The sequence below is a fragment of the Chelonoidis abingdonii genome, chromosome 9 (assembly GCF_003597395.2).
Source record: "Chelonoidis abingdonii isolate Lonesome George chromosome 9, CheloAbing_2.0, whole genome shotgun sequence".
Taxonomy (NCBI): domain Eukaryota; kingdom Metazoa; phylum Chordata; order Testudines; family Testudinidae; genus Chelonoidis; species Chelonoidis abingdonii.
In genome coordinates this window covers 47,377,573-47,398,317 of record NC_133777.1, presented here as the reverse complement: position 1 = coordinate 47,398,317, position 20,745 = coordinate 47,377,573, and the positions used below count along the sequence as shown (strand labels likewise).

Sequence of the window (20,745 nt, the reverse complement as noted above, 5' to 3'; positions counted from 1 at the left end):
GTTACACATACATTGCATCATATATGCTGTTGATTGGCTATTAATGACAGCTGTTTCACATGTGTGGGTCTCCGCCACTCCCTGGGGATGTGCACATGTGTTGGTCCCAGCTGCTCAATGAGGGGGGCAGGGAAGCAGGTGTGCAGGGTTACTGCCCTGGAAACTGCAGGACAGCAGTGGACATGGGGCTGGCTGGAGGCAGGGCAGGGGCTGACTGGAGGTAGGGTCTGGCTGCAGGCAAGGCAAGGGGTGTGGGGCTGGTTGGAGATGGGAGGTGTGGGGCAGGCTGGCTTCAGGCAGGGCTGCAGGGGGTGCAGCAGGGGTTTGTAGGGCTGAAGACAGAGGAGTGCGGGACTGGCTGGCTTCAGGAAGGGGGGTGCAGCAGGAGTTGACTGGAGACAGGGCAGGGGGTGTGGGCTGGGCAGGGTGTGCAGGGCTGGTGCGGACAGCAGTGTGTGTGGGGCTGGCTGGCTTTGGGCAGGGCTGCAGCTGCATGTGGCAGGGGTTGGCTGGAGACAGGATAGGGGGCTTGGCAGGGGCTGGCTGTGGGTACGGGGTGCAGAGCTGGCTGCAGGCAGGGGCGGCTGGACTGGTGTGGACAGGTCAGGGGTGCAGCAGAGTCAGCTGGAACCCCAGCCCTTTAAGTAGCCCCCAAATCCCCTTCTACCCCGCCCCAGACCTTTTAAATAGCAGCGGGAGCGCTGGGGAATGCATGGGGAAGGCGGGGCTCCGGCAGCTATTTAAAGGACCAGAGTGGCAGAGGCAGCTGGATCCCTGGCCCTTTAAATAGCCCCCGGAGCCCCTCACTACCCCAGGGCTCTGGGGGCTATTTAAAGGGCCCAGAGCTCCAGCCGGGGCCACGGGGCTTGCCGTGCTCTGGCCGGAGCTCCAGATGGGAGAGCAGGACTTGCTGCACTCCAGCTGGAGCCGCCAGGCTTGCCGCACTCTGGCCAGAGCGCGGCAAGCCCCGCGGCCCCGCTCTCCCGGCTGGAGCTCCGGCCCAAGCGTGGCAAGCCCTGCCGCCCCGGCTGGAGCTCTAGCTGGGAGAGTGGGGCCGCGCTGCGCTCCCGTCGGCGCTTCACTCAAGGGAGCGGGACCATGGAAGACCCGGAGCAGACTGCAGCCAGGGACAGGGGTAAGTTAAAAAAAAAAATTAAAAAGGTGGCTAAGGCACGGGGCCCTCTTAGGCGTGGGGCCCGATTCCTGGGAATCGGCCGAATCGGCCTAAAGCCGGCCCTGCATGCAGCCATTGTTTTGTTTCCTACACAAAGGAGTTTGATTGCTCCTTCTGTTAAGCATCTAAGGGCATGGCTAGACTTGCGAGTTAGAGTGCATTAAAGCAGCCCAGTGCGCTCTAACTTATGACCCAGCCACACTGGCAAGGCACACAGAGCGCTCTGACTCCACGGCTAGAGTGCTCCTGGTACTCCACCTTGGCGAGTGGAATAACATTTGATGTGCCTCCACTGGAGTGCTCCTGCGCCAGTGTGGACGACCTGGTCTGTTAATGCGCTCTGATTGGCCTCCAGAAGTGTCCCACAATGCCTGGTCTAGCCACTCTGGTCACCAGTTTGAACTCTACTGCCCAGCCCTCAAGTGACCAACTGTCAAACTCGCCCTTTCAGTTCTCTGGGAATTTTGAAAATCCCCTTCCTGTTTGCTCAGCCAGGCATGGAGTGCTTTCAGCTAATCTTTCCAGGTGACCATGCCTCCACGCGCCAGGCGATCTCCAGTATGGAGCAATGGTGAGGTGCTGGACCTCATCAGTGTTTGGGAGGAGGAAATGTCCTATCCAAGCTGCGCTCCAGCCATAGGAATTACGATACCTTCGGGCAGATATCAAGGGACATAATGGAAAGGGGCCATGACCAGGATGCACTGCAGTGCAGGGTTAAAGTGAAGGAGCTGCGGAATGCCTACCACAAAGCCCATGAGGCAAACCGCCGTTCCAGTGCTGCCCCTGCAACCTGCCATTTCTACAAAGAGCTGGACATGATACTTGGGGGCGACCCCACCTCCACTCTGAATACCACCATGGACACTTCAGAGCCCAGTTCAACAAGACAGGAGGAGGAGAAGCAAAGCAGGAGTGAGGGTGCTGAGGCGGAGGAAGACACCCCGGAATCCCTAGATGCATGCACCCAGGAGCTGTTCTCAAGCCAAGAGGAAGGTAGTCAGTGGTGGCAGCCATTGCTTCAGGAAGGACAAACGCCAGAGGAGGTTTCTGGTAAGCGGCTTTTATTTTGGGAAGGAAATTATTCGGTGCGGGCTTTTGGGGCGAGAAGGGTTAGGGCTAAATGCATGCCTAGATGCAGAATATGGCATTGATGTGCTCTTTCACATTGCGATAATTGGCCTCAGTGATCTCTTCAAAGGTCTCAGCCAGAACTTGGGCAATGCGCTTGCGCATGTTTCTTGGGAGAGCCATTGTGGTCCTTGTCCCAGTCAGGCTAACATGTCTGCACCACTGTGCCGTGAGGGGCAGGGGAACCATCGCTGCACACAGGCAAGCTGCATATGGACCAGGGCAGAAGCTGCATTGTAGTAGAAGAGCCTCCCTTGCTTCCCAGGTCAATCCTCAGCAGTGAGATATCTTCAAGGACGAACTCCTGTGGAAAATGTGTGGGCAGTGTTCAGTATAGGGGCCCCCTGTAACTGTTGGCTCTCTCCAAAGCACAGAAACCCAGAGGACAGTACAGCCATGAAACAATCAGTCCCCCTTGAACCTGTGCTTACTCATCATTTTGGGGCTCCCGTGGGTTATGTGCACTCGATTTGGGACGGGCAAATTATGCTATAGCGTAGACTGTGCTTGCCCTCCTTAGGTCTGGTGGAATCATTGTTCTGTCTGGTGGGAACAATGCTACCTCTGTTAAGTGTTGCATTTTGCCTTTACAGATGCACCTTGAGAACTCAGCTGTCTGTGTTATCACTGGCCGAGAGACTGCAAAGAATCAGGAAGAGGCCACGGAGAAGCAACGAAGACATACTGCATCAAGTAATGCAGCAGTCACTTAATGAGAATCTAAAAGCGCAGGAGTGGAGGGAGAGCAAAAGGAGGATCCGCCAGCAGAATACAGATCGCTGGCACAAAGGTGTGGAGCTCTGGCAGCTAAGCATGGACTGGCTGATAAGCATCATGGAGCATCAAACAGACTCGATCCAGGTGCTCATACCCATGCAGGCAGAGCACTACCAACCAACCGCCTCCCGCAGCCTGTGTCCCAAAACTCTTTCCCATGTGCCCCCATGCCACCTCAAACCTACTTCCCCAACATCCAGGTTCTTATCGCCACCAGCTGCCTCCAACACTTGTAGCTTCACCACCCAGTCCTGAAAACTACAACCCTTACCCACTGGACTCAACCCCCATTACCATGCAGTATAGCCATCCTGAAGTGCAGCACTCATTGCACAGCACTCCAGACAGGACATACGCAAATCTGTGATTGTACCATTCTCCACCCCACCCCCCTACCCTTTCTGTTTCCCAAGGAGTAGTTTTTCTTTTCAATAAATGAATTTTCTTTTCAATAAATGGATTTTTTGGCTTTGAAAACATTCTTTATTATTGCATAAAGTAAAGAATACCTTAGCCCAGGAAAGCAACAAGCACTGCAAGTCAGTGTAGCAAACACAGATTCCTACTAACCCTGGAACCACTGCACTTCACTCCCATTCAGGGCACCAGACATTACTGGTGGCTTTCAGCCTCAAATTGCTCCCTCAAGTCATGCCTAATCCTTACAGCCCCACGCTGGGCCTCTTTAATAGCCCTGCTCTCTGACTGTTCAAATTCAGCCTCCAGGTGTTGAACCTCCGAGGTCCATGCCCGAGTGAAGCTTTCACCCTTCCCTTCACAAATGTTATGGAGGGTACAGCACACGGATATAACCATGGGGATGCTGTCATAGGCCAGGCCCACTTCTCATACAGAGAGCACCAGGGTCCCTTTAAATGGCCAAAAGCACACTCCACAGTCATTCTGCACTGGCTCAGCCTGTTGTTGAACCACTCCTTGCTGCTGTCAAGGCTCCCCATGCAGGGTTTCATGAGCCATGGCATTAAAGGGTAAGTAGGATCTCCAAGAATCAGAATGGGCATTTCAACTTCACCTATGGTGATCTTCAGGTCTGGGAGAAAAGTCCCAGCTTGCAGCTTCCTGGACAGGCCTGTGTTCTGATAGATGAGTGCATCATGTACCCTTCCGGGCCAGCCTGCGTTAATGTCAATGAAATGCCCACGGTGATCCACAAGCGCCTGGAGAACCATAGAGAAATACCTCTTCCAATTAACTTACTCGGAAGCTAAGTGGGCTGGTGCCAGAATTCGAATATGCCCCTCCACAGTTAGGGAAACCCATTTGTGCAAAGCCAGCCACAATGTCATGCACGTTACCCAGAGTCACGGTTCTTCTGAGCAGGATGTGATTAATGGCCCTGCAAACTTGCATCAACGCAATTCCAACGGTAGACTTTACCACTCCAAACTGGTTAACGACTGATCGGTAGCTGTCTGGAGTTGCCAGCTTCCAGACTGCAATAGCCAGCCACTTCTCCACCGTCAAGGCAGCTCTCAATCTCGTATCCTTGCGCCGCAGGGTGGGGGCGAGCTCATCACACAGTCCCATGAAAGTGGCTTTTCTCATCTGAAAGTTCTGCTGCCACTGCTCGTTATCCCAGACTTGCACGACGATGTGATCCCACCACTCAGTGCTTGTTTCCCAAGCCCAAAAGTGCCGTTCCATGGTGGTGAGCATGTCCATGAATGCCACAAGCAATCTCATGTTGTATGCATTACTTGAGTCGATATCATAGTTGGAATCCCCACTGTCAGTTTGGATCTTAAGGAGTAATTCGACTGCCAAACGTGACATGCTGGTGAGACTTGTCAGCATATTCCTCAGCAGTTCATGCTCCATTCCTGCAGACCAAAAGAGTAGAGCACGCAGCACAAAAAACATGAAAAGATGGTGCCAAATGTGGACAGAAGCAGAGGGATTGCTGGGATGCAAACCGATGCATTACAGAGTGTTGGGACAGGACCCAGAATGCCTCGCATCATCCACCCCCTTCCCACAAGCCACAGCGCCAGAATGGGAAGAGGTGCTCTGTGGGATAGCTGCCCAAACTGCAATACTTCCAATGCCGCAAATGTGGCCAGGCTAGTGCACTTGCAGCTGTCAGCATCAACAGACTGCAGCACTTTCCCTACTGCGCTCTCCGAAGGCTGGTGTAAGTCAAAGCGCTCTACATCTGCAAGTGTAGCCAGGCCCTAACAGTGTTTGGTACACACACAGGTTTTAACAAGGTCTATGACTGTGTTTCAAACCTGATGGCAGCTATTAACACCATTCAGCATAACAATATTACTAGTTATATTGTAGCAGCAGCCAAAGGCTCCATGCAGAACAGAGCCCCATTTGCGTGCTAGGTGTTGTACACAACATTGGTAAAAAGTCTGAAGGGTCATGTGCTCATCTTCTAAGGATGAAGGGACAGAGAGAATCCTTCCAACCAAGGGTATGTCTACACTTGCAGAGTTTTTGCACTGTTAAGTTTCACGGGTGATAGGGAACCGGTGAAAGTAAAGGGCCAGTTTGTGTACTTACTTAATTCCTCAGGCATCAAAGAGTGTTTACATTAGCAGTACTTCCATCATGAATGAGAGCAGCGCTATAGACAGCTATCCCACAGTGCAGCTCTTGCCAGTTTGATGATAGGTCTTGTGGGATGGGGGTGCTGACTGCAGGTCATCCTGGGTCCCTGCACATCCTCTTCTCCCCAAACACTGATCAACTCCAGTAGCTCAGCATTGCTTCAAGCAGGTAATCATTTGCTCAGTGGAGCAGGCATTGCCATCTGGCCAGATAAGTGAACACTTGCCAAGAAAACAGGAAGGGGAGTTTCAAAGTTCCTGGGGCTTTACAGGGGGAGGGGTGGATGTCTGTTCACCTGGCATCAGAGCAGCAGAGCTGCTGGCTAGAGTGGTCACGTAGGCATTGTGGGATATCCTCCAGAGGCTAAAATCTGTGCAAAAGCATCACTGGTAAGAGCTGTATGCCCCTCGAGGAGATGGTTTTCTTTTTGTGGTGAAACTTCTGAGCGTCACTGCAAAAACTCATTGGCAAGTGTAGATGCTCCCACGGTTTTTGCACAAAAAAGGGACTTTTTCCGCTTTAAATGGCAAGTGTAGACATGCCCCAAGGCAGGGTGAGAGAACAGCCCTGCTCTGCAGAACAAGTGAGAAAAAGGGATTGGAGAACTTTAAAATCTTTTCAGAGGCACTTTTTACTCTAGGGCCTGGTCTACTCTAAAAGGTTAGTTCCATGTAAGTCACTTTGCATTGATCTATTTGTGCATGTGTCTATGCACAAATTCGTTTCAGGCTGATGTAATTGCCCCATTATGGCAATGCAACCACCTCCCCAAATGACGAAGAGCCATGGTTGAGACTGAGGTCAACTTGCAATCTGACATTGCAAGCATAGACAATGCATTACCTGTGCCAACTCTCACAATTCTCCAGCAGCTGTCCCACAATGCCCCATTCTCTATGACAGTGACCACTCCGATCACAATTGTAAACTCCACTGCCCAGGAGTCAGAGGCCAGAAGCAACCCTCTCCCCACATTTTGAAATGCCTTTTTCTAACTGCCCTCCTTGGCAGGCACACCTAGCAGCTCACTCTTGTGGTATGGCAACCATGCCAGCTCGACTAGACACACTCCTGCCTGGAGTTAACAGGAACTATTGGAGCTCCTAGACTTGCAGGGAGAAGAGGCTGTACAGGCACAACTACAGCCCAGCTGTGGAAATATGGACACCTACTAGCAGATTGCATGGAGATACAAACAGAGATATGACAGGTATGAGCAGCAGTGTTGTGTGCAAATCCAGGAACTTTACCAAGGATACCACAAGGTGGGGAGTGCAACAATGGATCTGGTGCTGGGCCACAGACCTGCTGCTTCTACAAGGAACTGTATGCCATATTTGACACAGACTCCACCAGCACCCCACCGACAACTGGGGATACTTCAGAGGAGCCTGAGATAGAGACTCCTGTTGTGAACAGCGAGGGGAGTGGGGGAAACACTGCAGGGGACTCTAGCCATGCCGTGTGCCAGGATCTGTTTGAGTTTCTGCCACAGTCTAGTCAGTCCCACCAGACGAGCACAGATCAGCCTGATGAAGAAAAAGAGAACTCGGGAGTGCGCATATATTTTTCCTTAGAGTGTTTTAATTTAAAGATGGTGCCTGGCCCATCCCCAAGTTAACAAGACAAAGGTATCAACTTTTCATTGTTTTAGTTGTACAAGAAGATGTGGAGGTATAACCAAGACAGGTAGATTTGGCACCTGCTTTCCTTTCCCCTGTTGAGTTAGGCAGGGTGGGGTCCATCTGGAGCACTTTTTATATGCATAAAAATATACCTTTTATCCTCCTAAAAGATCGCCATGAAAGGAGATACTGTGCAATCCTCTCCCAAAAGTTTCCAGGGATGGCTGACTTATTTCTTCCTCCCCGGTAAGACACTTTCCCACACCACTTCGCAATGAGTTAGGTTGGAGACACTGCAGTAAACAGGCTAGTGGGATATGGGCCCGTGCAGCTTCAGGATGCCAGCAGCTGTGTTCTCTGTACCTTTGTTATCCTTCGTAGTAAGATATCAGCTAAAATCACCATCTCCTGTTGAAACTAGTGCCAACAGTCAGTGCCACTGGTTTATGCTTAGACCCATGGAATAGGGATGAAAATTTTATAGCTTCATGCAACAGAAAATCAGTCATCATGGTTGAGGTCAACAGTGGTGCTGTGCTGAGGTGCTCCAAAGCTGGTGTCAATAAGCAAGTCGTATTAACATTGTTGATGGGAATAAAGAGAGGGAGTTTTGAAACTTTTCTTTCCCTTTCCATTGTGACTGTAAATCACAGTATCTGTCTGTTTTTATCAGGAGCTTCTGGTGTGGCGACCTTCAGGGTGCCTCTTCCACACCCGCAGAAAGACTATCCTGATGAGGAGAAAGAAGAGGACGACTGAGGACGTGTTCTGCAGAGTCCTACAAGCCAAGCATCAGACCATGACCAACGGATTTGGAGGGCCCATATGACCAACAGCATGTAGAAAGACACAAAAGATAGGAAAAAAGCCCAGGTGTTCCATCAGGAAAAGGACAGGGAAATGCACCAGGACATAATGGGTCTTCTTCAAGCAGCAAACCCAAATTCTTCAGATCCTGGTTGATTTACAGGTCCAAAAATCCAGGACTCTCCACTCTTTGCAGTTCTTGGAGAATGCCTAAACCCTCTGAACATACTACGTGGCATAATGGGACACACCAGTACCCATACCACTCCACACTGAAAGACACCAAGAAAAACCACAGCTTCATATAACACTGACCTGTGACAACCACAGTTGGTGTACGTAAACCCAAAATGGACTACATTTGTGCATTCAAATGGACATCAATGTTTCCTTCCTTTCTAATTTTAAATTTGCACTCACTAAGTTATGTTAAAAATTTGTATAACATTGCCTGTGGATTTTTTTTGCACATTATTTTCTGCAGTATTTTTTCCTACCAATTTTAGTTCTATTCTGGAGAATCAAATTACCTTCATTAGTTCCAACAAATATCGCAGAACAGTGTTTAAAGGAAACAGTACTTGTAAACGTACACCAACCATCACGGAATTTATTGCTTCTGGAAAACACCCCGTCATATTTATAAATGTACAGCAAGCACTACCCAATTCTTAGCAGAAACCAAAACTCCAGCAGAAAACACTACTGAGGCTGACTGTTAAAGTGCTCTTTCAGTCTCCCTCAACCACATAGCTCCACGCTGGAGTTCTGTAATAGCCCTTGTGTCCGGGTGTTCAAGGTCAGCAGAGAGCCACTCCACCTCTAATCTTCATGTTGGAGGCAGCTTTTCCTCCTTTGCCTCACAGATATTATGCAGGACACAACAGGCAGCTATAGCCATTGGGACATTTTTCTCACTGCGATCCAATGTAGTGAGTAAACAATGCCAGTGTCCCTTCAACCTACCAAAAGCACATTCAGCTGTCATTCTGCACCTGCTAAGATGGTAGCTGAATCTTTCCTTAGTGCTGTAGAGATGGCCAGTGTATGGAGCCAGGAGAGCAAGGGGTAGGCTGGGTCCCCCAGAATCACTTTTGGCAGCCGCATTTCAATATTGCCAATGGGAACCCACCAGTTGGGAAAGAAAGTCCCGGCTTGCAGCTTTCTGAACAGTCCAGTGTTCTAAAAGATGTGAGTATCATACACCTTCTCTGCCCAGCCCACACTGATATTGGTGAAGCATTACAGTGATCCACCAATGCTTGCATAACCATAAAAAAGTAACCTTATCCACTGACTGCTCTGGGGCAAGGAGGGTTGATGCCAAAAAAAGGGATTCCCTCCCTCCCCTGCAGTCCAGGAACCCTATTGCTGCAAACACATTCACTATTTTTTTTGCATATTGCCAAGAGTCACAGTCCTGTGTAGCAGAAGACAGCTAATGGCCCTACACACTTGCATGACAATGGCCCCCACTGTGGATCTTCCAACTCCGAAATGGTTTCCCACTGACCAGTAGCAATTCGACATTGTGAGCTTCCAAAGTGAAATTGCCACTCACTTCTTCACTGTCAATGCAGTTCTCATTCTTGTGCCCATGCGCTGGAGGGAGCTCGGCCCACAAATCCAGGCACTTAGCCTTTCGCATCCAAAAGTTTTGCAGCCACTGCTCATCATCCAAATCTGGATTATAATGTGATCCCACCAGTCAATGTTCATTTTGCGGGCCCAGAACCAGTGCTTCACCGTCTGCAGTTGCTCTGTGAACACCATCACCAAGCTTGAACTATATTTTGCTATGTCCTTCAGCAAACCATCTTCAAAGAAATCATATCCTCTGTTGTTGTGGTACTTCCTGTGGGTCTGCCAGTACAGAAGAATCACCTCTTACATTTGGTCATCTTTACACAATTCCATCATTATAAATTTGCTATCACTCTGTGATCTTCTCCGTACTGCCCTACTGTTTCTTTAAATAACTCTTCATCTTTGTCACAGCCATGGGCACCCAATGCACCCCTTCTTGGTCAACTGTGGCAATGGAGGCACTCCTTCCTTCAGTTCCCTCTTCTGGAGTGGGTCTCCTTGGCTTTTTCCACATGGGTTGGTCACTCCCATTCCCTCTGGCCATGTCACTAAACAAATTTAAACCCTTCCAGTGTATTTAAGTAACTGGTCAGACCCTAAGATGGCTTCTCTCAGCTGGCCTTTTCAAAGGCCCGCACTTTGGGTTCATCTGGGCTGGCAGAAAAGTCTCTAAAAATTAAGCAGAAACTCAATGGAGTCACAGTCTTCTTTTCAGAGTAGCAGACCTGAAGGTTTCTCTCGTCCTGGGGGCCCCTCAGAAGAATTAAAATGACAGACAAAATCAAGTATCATTGAAGCATCTTCTGCCCCTCTCTGGGCTTGAGTGTCTCGCCCTTCTCAGGCTTCTCTACAACTCTCCATCACTCTTCAGCAACAGCAGTCCATAGGACTGCCTGCCTGGAGCCTCGCCCTTAGTTCAGGGCCCACCAAAGGAGCTAGCTCCACTCCTGTAGTTCTCCCCAATTCAGCTTAACTGCTCTCATCTACAGCCAGCCTCCAACTGCTTGTCTTTCCTCCTTTTAAATCCAACGTGTAGTCCAGATGTAGTGGGGGAGGGCTAGCTGAAAATGGCTGGCTGGCCCAACGCTCCTGGCCCTTACAGGGGCAGACTCCCTTGTTACAATCCTCTTTATAAAATATTGTTTAAGATCTCAGTGCCAGCATTACCCCCCTTTGATTTCAATGATCCTATATCATTATAGGGCTATATTGAGACACTGTTCTTGAATCCTCTATCTAAACCATTCTATAGGATGAGTGTTTTGTTTTTTGCCACTCTACCACAATGATGGGTCGTTGTAAAATAAACAATTGCCGAGAAGCAGCAGTAAGCAAAAGGACTCTGTTACTTCCATGTGTGGCTGTCTTGTAATATAACACAGCCCTTTGGGATGTTACATCTGGCCATAACAGTTGGATGTTCCCATTTCTCAAAATTCAGTGCAGTACAATAATAAATAAAAGTACATTGCTGGTTAATTATATTCAGCTTTGCCTTTGCCAGATATGTTACAGCTAAAGACTATATGTCTATGGACAGGTGTTATTCTTAATAATCACCAAAAATCTATCACCATCAGTGCTTCTTCAGAAAGTCGCAGCTCACTCAGAGCTGCAGGGGAAGCCTCTGCGCATCCCCTGTGATGTTGAGATCTCTCTGCTTCTTGCTGAGGTTCCTGCTGCTGAACTCTGCAAAATCTGCTCTCTTCAAAAAGAAAAACACCTCACTTCCTGTTGCAAAGAGCTTTCGAAGATGTAAGCCCCACCACTTCCCTGGCTTGCAGAAAGGCGTCTCCAGCCTAACAGCTGCAAAAGTGTGAATGCCACCACCCACCTCAAACAGGAGTCAACCCCGCAGCCCATGCACACAAACATCTGGAATCAGGGCTCTTAAAAAAGATATTTCACAGCATTTACTATGGTGACAGGCACCCTATATATACCTATAAAAGATAGCAGATGAAAAATAATTAGGATCATATTTGTACCTGGTAACTCTACCAGATACCACGGTGATGGATGGGCAGGCAGATCAATCATTTATTTATATATATATATATACACGATCTGCAAAGGACAAAGAATTGGGTTTGTGCCTTTTTTTTTTTTAATTGTTCATGTTGTAATAAAAGAAAGTGTGAATATGGGAGATTTATTTTTGACTTGCTTGTTTTTTCACTTTAGTAATATCAGAAATATCACATTGCATGTTCCCTGAGGTTTGCTGGAGATGTCTTTGGAGGTTTTAGGCCTTGCTAGAGCAGGCTTTAGAAGGCATTTGCTAAAATGTGCTAACGGCCTCATGCAGACAAAGTACTGTGCCAGTGGGCTTGTTTTCACTGGAAAGTTACCTCAAGTTATAACTTCAGTGTTGTCCCTAGCTTGTGTCCAGTCCACACAGGAAAACTCTACATTCCCTCATGATGATGCTTTTATCTGGAGTGGGCTGACCTGAAGAAGGCTAGAGCCTGAGATGGCACAATTTGTAGGTGTGACAGGATCACAGAAACCCCCTGGGAACTGCCACCTGATGTGCCAAGACTACTTTTACCCCTGCTTTCCCTGCCAGCTCAGGATTCCAGCACCCTGTCTTGCTGAGCCAGACACTCCCGTCTGCTCCAACAAAGACCCGGGGTCTGAATTACTTACCCCAAAGCTGCAGGTTTACCTGAAAGCAGCTCACAGAAGTGCTCCTGTCTTTAACCCTCAGATGCCCAAATCCCAATGGGGTCTAAACCCAAATAAATCCGTTTTACCCTGTATAATGCTTATACAGGGTAAACTCAAAAATTGTTCACCCTCTGTAACACTGATAGAGAGATATGCATGGCTGTTTGCTCCCCCCAGGTATTAATACATACTCTGAGTTAATTAATAAGTAAAAAGTGATTTTATTAAATATAGAAAGTAGGATTTAAGTGGTTCCAAGTAGTAACAGACAGAACAAAGTAAGTCACCAAGCAAAATAAAATAAAATGCGCAAATCTATGTCTAATCAAACTGAATACAGATAAGATCCTCACCAGTTCCAGAATGCTCCCTGTTACAGACTAATCTCTTTTTAGCCTGGGTCCAGCAATCACTCACACCCCTTTGTTCCAGTTTCTTCCAAGAAGCCTGGGAGGAGGAGGAGCCTCCTTTAGCCAGCTGAAGACAAAATGGAGGTGTCTCCCAGGGGTTTAAATAGACTCTCTCTTATGGGTGAAGACCCCCTCCTCACTCTTATGCAAAGTCCAGCTCCGAGATGGAGTTCTGGAGTCACCCGGGCAAGTGACCTGTCCATGCACGACTCACAGTCTTTACAGGCAGAAGCCACTGTCCACGTGGTATCTTGTATGTCTCCAGGAAAACGTCTTATGTGGATTGGAGCATTCCAAGATGCATTGTTCCCCAAATGCTTCCTGATCGGGTACTTAACCTTGCGAATTCCTTCCTAAAGAAGCTGACCAAATGCCTCACAAAGCTTACTTAGAAATCAAGCAAGAATAAGCCAATATTCTTAACCTCAAGTACAAAGTGATATATGTGTACAAATAGGATGAATAGATATAGTAGACCATAACCTTTACAGAGATATATTACATGGCACAGGCAGCACAAAACATATTCCAGTTATGTCATATTCCCATAAAGCAATATGGGGTACAGCGTCAGAGTAGGTTCCTAACATCGGTAGTGTGGACACAAGCTAGCTCCATTTGACTGCCTCCAAAACATTCCCACAATTTCTTCCATGTGCCCAGAAAGAACAGAAAAGTTCCACACAATGTACTAGGAAAGAACTTACAGAGCAGCAGTCACAGCTTAGTGCAGAACCATGAAATGTGCACCCAGAAATCTTAATACCCCACACAAGTGACTGTAGCCCCAGTGTGGATGCAGCAACTCAAGTGTTATTTCACTGTGTAATCAGGTCACTCTTAGGCCAGGTCAACACTAAAAAGTGAGGTTGACCAAGCTACGTAGCTCAGGGGTGTGAAAATTCCACATCCCTGAGCAACGTAGTTAAGCTGACCTAAGTTCCTATGTATACCTAGCTAGCTACCGCCTCTCAGGGGGGTGGACTACCTATGCCAACAGGAGAACCCGTCCCATCAGTGGAGTAGTGTCCATACTGAAACACTGCAGCTGTGGTGCTGTAGCACTTCATGTGTAGACAAGCCCATAGCCTCACTCAAACTAGGCTAACTCTAGAGAAGTAACTTGAGTGTAGATAATTTGAGTTAACCCTGCAGTGAAGACACACCCTTTAACATGAATTAAACTGGATGAGTTTCTAGGCTTTAACTCAGCCAGTATAACTAACGTGTTAAAGGCACACTGCCTCATTTGCACTAGTCTGCTCAGATATGTTAGCTAGCCTTCCGAATCCTACTCTAGATAAAGGCCCTAGATATGGATCCTGAGTTTTCTCAGCCCTTAAAAGCAGGGGGTATGGGCACGGAGTCTTTAACAAAAAGAGCTTTAGTTCTAATTACTTATTCACACATTTGAGTTAAACACGTGCTGCTCCCCCCCTTGTCCCTTCCCCCCCAAAAAAGAATTCTAAACAAAATGTGAACGAACAATACTGTCAGTTAATTGGGTTCCACTTGCATGCTGTTTGTGATGTCACAAACATACTAATCCTCCAGTCATCCGTGGAGATTTTCAAGAAATAAAGGGCAGATAAGGCCAGAATTTATAATGTCAAAAAAACAAAACAAACCCCTCCCCCCAAACATTTCAGGTCCTCTATACATCCGAAAGCAGCAAAAAAAGGGCAAAAGTCCAGTTTTCCTCCTTCTCTGTTTCAAAGATCACCTTTATGAGATAGCCCTCATTTGACGCCTAACATACTATTACCCCTTTTACACTGAAGTGGTTAGCCAAAACTCAGGGTCCTGAGGGCTGTTTCAGTTAGTGGGGGAAAACTGATGATAGAGCAGGTGTCTTTGATGCAATTCTATTTACAAAGTATGTACGAAGTCCTGTTTGTTTGTGCACAGCAAGAATCAAACAGCAGGACAGAGCTTCTCTGATCACAGCTTCAAGCCCCTTTCTAGCCAGAACTTAGCCCAAAAGCACTCTTAGTTTTTTCCTCAGATCTATGCTTCCCGATGCCTCTGTTGTTGTGTCTGATGCTTCCTTGTTGCCTTGTCAGCCTCTCTTCCACAGACAAAAGTTCACAAAACAATACCCAGCAAAACCCCTCTGCCCCTATGTGCAGGGCAGTCACATGTTCCTGTGTTTTGGATGGAGGCTGCTATTGTTTCAGCTATATAGTTCCATAAAGGAATTGAACTGTCTCTTACATTTATCTCAAATGAAAAGTAGCTGTTATACCCACTGGTTTCAACGAAGTTTAAACTAACCCATGCTGACACCATGATCCATATCCAATAAGAAGCTACTCTAAGAAGTGTCCACTCAGGTTTCCAAGCAGTGATCATGAAATGGATCACATAATGGCACACTAATGTCTGATATTGTACCACAGGTAAAACAGAGTGGGGTCCTTTAAGAAAAAGCTCCATCCTTTATTTGTCAGGCAGTTCTCTTTTACTTCTTTAAGTGGTCATCTCACTGGCTGCTCATATTTCTTCATGCTATGGATCAAGTTCTATTTTAACATATATCTATACAACTTCATTGGCATAATCTCCACTGGACTCTCTCTTATGGCTCTGAAATTGTAAAATTCCTTTTATTCAATGATCTGCAAGTGCTTTACAATTCTATTAGCCTCACAAGATAGTTTTGTATTATTTCCAGTTTAGCCTCTTTTTTTTTTTTTGGCAGATGAGGAAACTGCAGCACATATAGGGTAAGTGATTTTTCCAATCCCATTGAGCAAATCAGTCGCACAACCAGGAACAGAACCGAAGAGTCCCAATTCTCATTCCATTATAACCACTAGCAGAACACATTCTCTCTTCAAAGGTTCTGTAGTCACTCAGTGAGGGCCTTATCCAAAGTCCAGTAAAGTCAATGGAAGTCTTTTCTAGTGATGTCAATGGGTTTTGGATCAGGCCCTGTGTTAGCATCACAAAGCTATTCTAACAGACTGATAATAAGAGACTTTTCCCACAAACACGGGGAAACCCCACAACTCAGTCACCCTTACAATGTGGCACTGCTAGAGGCAGAAGCCACCAGGCCACCAGTCTAAAATGAGGATTCTAACTGCTACTGTGGAACAGTATCACCCAGCTGAACATCCCTGCTACTCTTAAGGCTGTGACATTAGACTCTCATCTGTCCTTATCCTCAGCAAATCTGGGCCCCCATGGGGCCTGCTCTACATCAGTAAAGAAGCCAAAGTGGGAAAGTTCAGAAGCCTTTTTATTTGTGTAGCATCGATAAGGAAACTAAACACTCCATGATAACCTTTCATGCTAAGGAGCTCAAAGGTTGCCTAATATGTAGGTTCTGTACAGAAGGCCTTACATTTGATTGTGACTAGTTAAAAATAAATGTAGTATCTGTAAACAAACCCCCGTGGTCTGCTGACTGCAGTACCCTCCCCAGTCCACTCCCATCACCTTCAGGTGGAAGGATCGCATTTCAAAGGAGGAGAATGAACTTGTGGGACCCTTGCAAGTCTAAAGGCTGGTGTCCATGGTCAGGATTTCCCAACTTTCTCACATCACGTAGTTATTTTTCAATTTCAAAAGGAGCATTAAAGTCTCTTGGGAACAGCTGCTCCAGGCTTTCCAGAGCGGCCAAACGTGCTGATTCTAAGATCTGCAGCATACTGCCGGGCAGAGTCAAAAGTTCTTTTTGGTTTATGTTTGATGTCTGCATCTCCACATATCAATGGATACAAAAGGGCAAAGGTCAATACAAGGCACGTGCTCTCTTTCAATGTATTCTCTTCTCGTGTGATGTTAAAAAACAACAACATTCAAGTAATTTAGAAACTGCACATCAGGCACCAAAAACATGCAAAGACTGAGTCAAACCATCTTCAAAGGTAGAACTGCAGCCTTTTCTCATTATAGTTTCTTGGGGAAATATCAATAATATAGGGTCTCCTGCTGGAAAGGTGAAGACTAGAGCAGCTTCTGTAGGAGCTTTCCAAAACCAGTGCTCTTACAACATTCATTACAGTGACTTTTAGTGGGAGAGGCTGGGAACATTCCCATAACAAATGTTTTTATACCAGTGGTAGGAAATCAGCGGCCTGTCAGGGTAATCCGCTGGTGGACCGCGAGACAGTTTGTTTACATTGACCATCCACAGGCACGGCTGCCCACAGCTCCCAGTGGCCGCGATTCGCCATTCACAGCCAATGGAAGCTGCGGGAAGCGGTGGCTAGCGCAGTTCGCCGTTCCCAGCCAATGGGAGCTGCAAGAAACACCAAGGGCTGGCCACTGCTTCCCGCAGCTCCTATTGGCCAGGAACAGCAAACCGTGGCTACTGGGAGCTGCGAAGGGCCGTGCCTGAAGACAGTTGATGTAAACAAACCATCTCACAGCCCGTCAGCAGATTACCCTGACGGGCCGTGTGCCACAGGTTGCCCACCACTGTTTTACACCATTCTCTTCTCTGACTCCTCTTGATGCTGGACCTTAGAAATTCTCTTTCCAATGTTTCAAAAACTATTCCATATAAAATACTCAGGGTCAAGAGGCCTAGTATGATAAGTCCCTCTCTATAGAGATGTTTGTATGTGAACTGTGTTTAAGGTACGGCAGAGGGCCCCCAAATAATCATATACAGAAACTTGACTTCAGTTCTCAAAGGTCTCTAATGATGCAAGAGGTTTTAACGTCAGAGCAGTTGATGACACTGGAACCCAAACATCTTATTCTTTCAGCTTATGGCAGTGTTCTTGGAGGCACCTGCCACCTCAGCTCCCATTGCTTTCATCCTTACACTGAAAAACTGTCAAAAAGGGGGGCAAATGTGATTTACGTCAAGGAATCAGCTCTGTGTCAGCAAGTCCCGCTCTGAAAGGATCGCCTTCACCTTCTCCACAATGGTCCATACTTCTGCCATGGCACCTCGACCTGGAGAGCAAGGTCACACACACACAGTAAAACTCAGGTCCCAGGGAGCCTGCACAACTGCTGAGCATTGACATACCACAAGTCCTGCTGAAATTTGGCCTTGTTTCTTCCCATACACTCAGCAGTGCAATGTGCCCATGCATTTTCTAAGCAGTGCATTGCAGCGAGTTACACCAGAAATGCTGGCAGGACAGAACAAGCCTAGTGTGAAGATCAGCTCCGACTGCCAAAATCCAAGAGGCCAGACACTGCCACAAACTATGGGTCCTCATGAGTAGCCCTTGTGACCCCCATAGTGGCCTGAATATCAGAAAGTAACTGTGTTCCATATGGGCAGGTGAAAAATACCCATGAACTAGCCACAGAGCCTCATCGGTTCTCCAGGGTCTATGTGAATTATGTGTCCTGGTTAAATGCCAATTGGTTGATTACAAAAATTGAGTGGAAATGACCAAAACAAATTAATGAGAGATAATTTTTTTCATTTCACTTCTCATTTTGAAACCCAGAAACTTTATTTTTGTGTGAAATTTATGCAAAATGGCCATATTTTTCTAGGTCAAAACCACGAACACTTTGTATTTTTGTATGCTTTCAATATACAACGAAATTAAGATGATTTTCAAGTGAAAATTGCCCTGACTTTGCTTTGGCTTGCATCCTGAACTAATTCTTGGAAATATAACAACAAGAACAAAATGTAAAAACTCTTCCTTTGGGATTGGTTACTTGGCAGATGTGCACTCAATCTTTCAGTGGAGATGTTGCCTTCACTCCTGAAGTCTTTTTTCATAGATTCATAAATTTCTTAAGTTTTCAGGCCTGAAGGGATCATTAGATAATCTAGTCTGACCTCCTGTTAAACACGGGTCATAGAATTTCATCCAGCTACTCCTGAATTTAAAGCAATAACTTGTGTTTGATGAAAGCATATCTTTCAGAAAGGCATTCAGTCTTCATGTGAAGACTTCAAACGTGTAGAATCCCTCACTTTCCTTAGTAACTTGTTCCAAAGGTTAATCACTTTCACTGTTAAAAAGTGTGCCTTATTTCTAATTTAAAATTTAATTACCTAATTGCTAGTTAGTTACCTAGTTCCTAATTAGAAATTAGTTACCTTTGACCTGTTTTCGGAAGACCCCATACTCGTCAGCAACTGTTGGTGAATGATGGGGGTTTTTGAAAGAATAAAGGAACTATCTTCCTAAAAAGCAGAAAGAACTTTCATTCTACACTAGGATATTTCAGACTCATAATTCCGAACAGGTGAACTCCAACTGGTGGATTGCATTGTAGATAAGAAATAGGTAGGCTTGTGTGTTAATCTCCATGGACAAGAGACATCCTCTTGGATTGCCTCCTTACCAGAGGCAACGTGTGGGAGGAGGGCATACGGGGTTACATGCCCCCCCCGATTTCTGACTTCCATTTCCAGCCAGGCATTGACCAGCACTGGGGGGCTTGCAGGGAGGAGCCAACGCAGTTCAAAGGGCTCAGCAGGAGCATCTGAGTCCTGGGGCTCTCCATGGAGGGACCATCTAGCTGGGCAGCACACTGGGCCTGGGCAAGGCCACTGGAGCAGGTGGTGGCAACAGGCAGGGCAGGGCTGTTACTGGTGCCTAGCAGCAGGAAGCTGGGCTACGGGGGGACCAGCAGATCCATCCCCACCTTCCCTGAACCCGCTGCAGGTGCCGGGTGCTGCAGGGGCTTCAACAGCCGCGAAGCCCAGCCAGAGGTGGCTCAGCGAGGGAGGATGCCTCCTGCAGGAGAAGCCGCACCACATGTGGCTGGTGCTTTGGGCACAAAGCATATTGGACAGAGCAGTCCCATGCTCTCTGGGGCTGGGGCCAGGGCCTGGGCCACGCGGGATGATGGAGGGGAAAAAAGGGCTCTAAGCCCCTGCCCATGGGAGTGCTGGGGAGCCTGCAAGTCCAGGGTGAGAACAGGCTGGATATCACTCCCCAGCCTCCACTCCAGTGCTTATCTGAGGGGCAGAGAGGCTCCCCCATGCCAACGCTGCACAGGGTTCAGGACAGCTTTGGCACATGCAGGGCTCGTCTCCTCCTGGGCCATGTCCTATGTGTGAGGGTCTTGGGCTTTCCGGGGGTGCTGTCCTGGTCAGAGGCAGAGGGGAAGGAAGGAGTCTGCCAGGGAGGCTGCAGGTGTTCTTAGTGCTCCCGCCAGCAATTTATGGAGGAGCAGTGGGGCTAGGGATGGGGATAGCAAGAGGGAGAGCTGCAGGAGGAGGCAGAAGGAGGAGAGCATGCAAAGGGGCGATGGGTGGGCAGCAGAGCCAACACATGGGGCAGTCAGGTCCCCCACAACCTTTAAATTGTGCCTTCCGCTATCAACAGTTACTTGTCATCTCTGCTCCTTACAGTTCTGCATACAGAGCCATTCATCTTAATGATCCAGAAATAACATTTCCAAAACCTGCCTGTTTCCCAGCTACTTCCATTTCACCTTTGGCAAGTCACACCTGGACTTTTTAGCTGTGCAAAATCTTGGTAAGCAGTGTTTTCTGAACCCACAAATTATTCATACAGGGTGAAATCCACCCAACACAAAACCTACGCACCTCAGAGATAATCACAAACACAATAAGAAAACAAATAAAATAATCATATAACAGAAGAGAAACACTCTTCAGTTTAACCACTATGAAAAGCTTAGCTAGGTAGGCTCTACTGAAAGCTCATGACACAGAATACTGGTTAAGCAGGATGAAAAGCGTAAGCATTAAGAAGTACTTTGACTGAGCCAGCTGCTGCAGGCCAGTCTGTCTTACTGTCCCAGAAAGATTAAGCAATACAGTGATAAAAACACTTCAGCTCAGCTGAGTTTTGTTTATATTACAGCATTCATTGAAGGAGCAGAATCTGTTCGGAATTACAGATCCAAAAGTTCAGGAGTAGACACGTGTCATAAACAGATGGTTAAGGGTTAATGTCTCTTTTACCTATAAAGGGTTAAGAAGCTCAGTAAACCTGGCTGACACCTGACCAGAGGACCAATAGGGGGACAAGATACTTTCAAATCTTGGTGGAGGGAAGTCTTTGTTTGTGCTTTTTGT

At 47.3% G+C, this 20,745-nt stretch overlaps 1 protein-coding gene across 9 annotated transcripts in view; it reads right to left on the bottom strand.

The window, feature by feature from the left end:
- Positions 1–1,722: 1,722 nt before the first annotated feature.
- Positions 1,723–20,745, bottom strand: part of PPCDC (phosphopantothenoylcysteine decarboxylase) — a 76,128-nt gene continuing 57,105 nt past the window's right edge. For 7 of the 9 annotated variants that reach the window (XM_075069512.1, XM_075069516.1, XM_075069510.1 and 4 more), the window contains one exon: positions 12,546–17,672. In XM_075069512.1, the coding sequence (XP_074925613.1) occupies positions 17,587–17,672 (86 nt within the window). In that variant the 3' untranslated portion in view covers positions 12,546–17,586. Of the gene's footprint in view, positions 2,610–12,545; positions 17,673–20,745 lie in introns of those variants that run through there. The other 2 variants (XM_075069515.1, XM_075069514.1) reach the window with 2 other exon arrangements.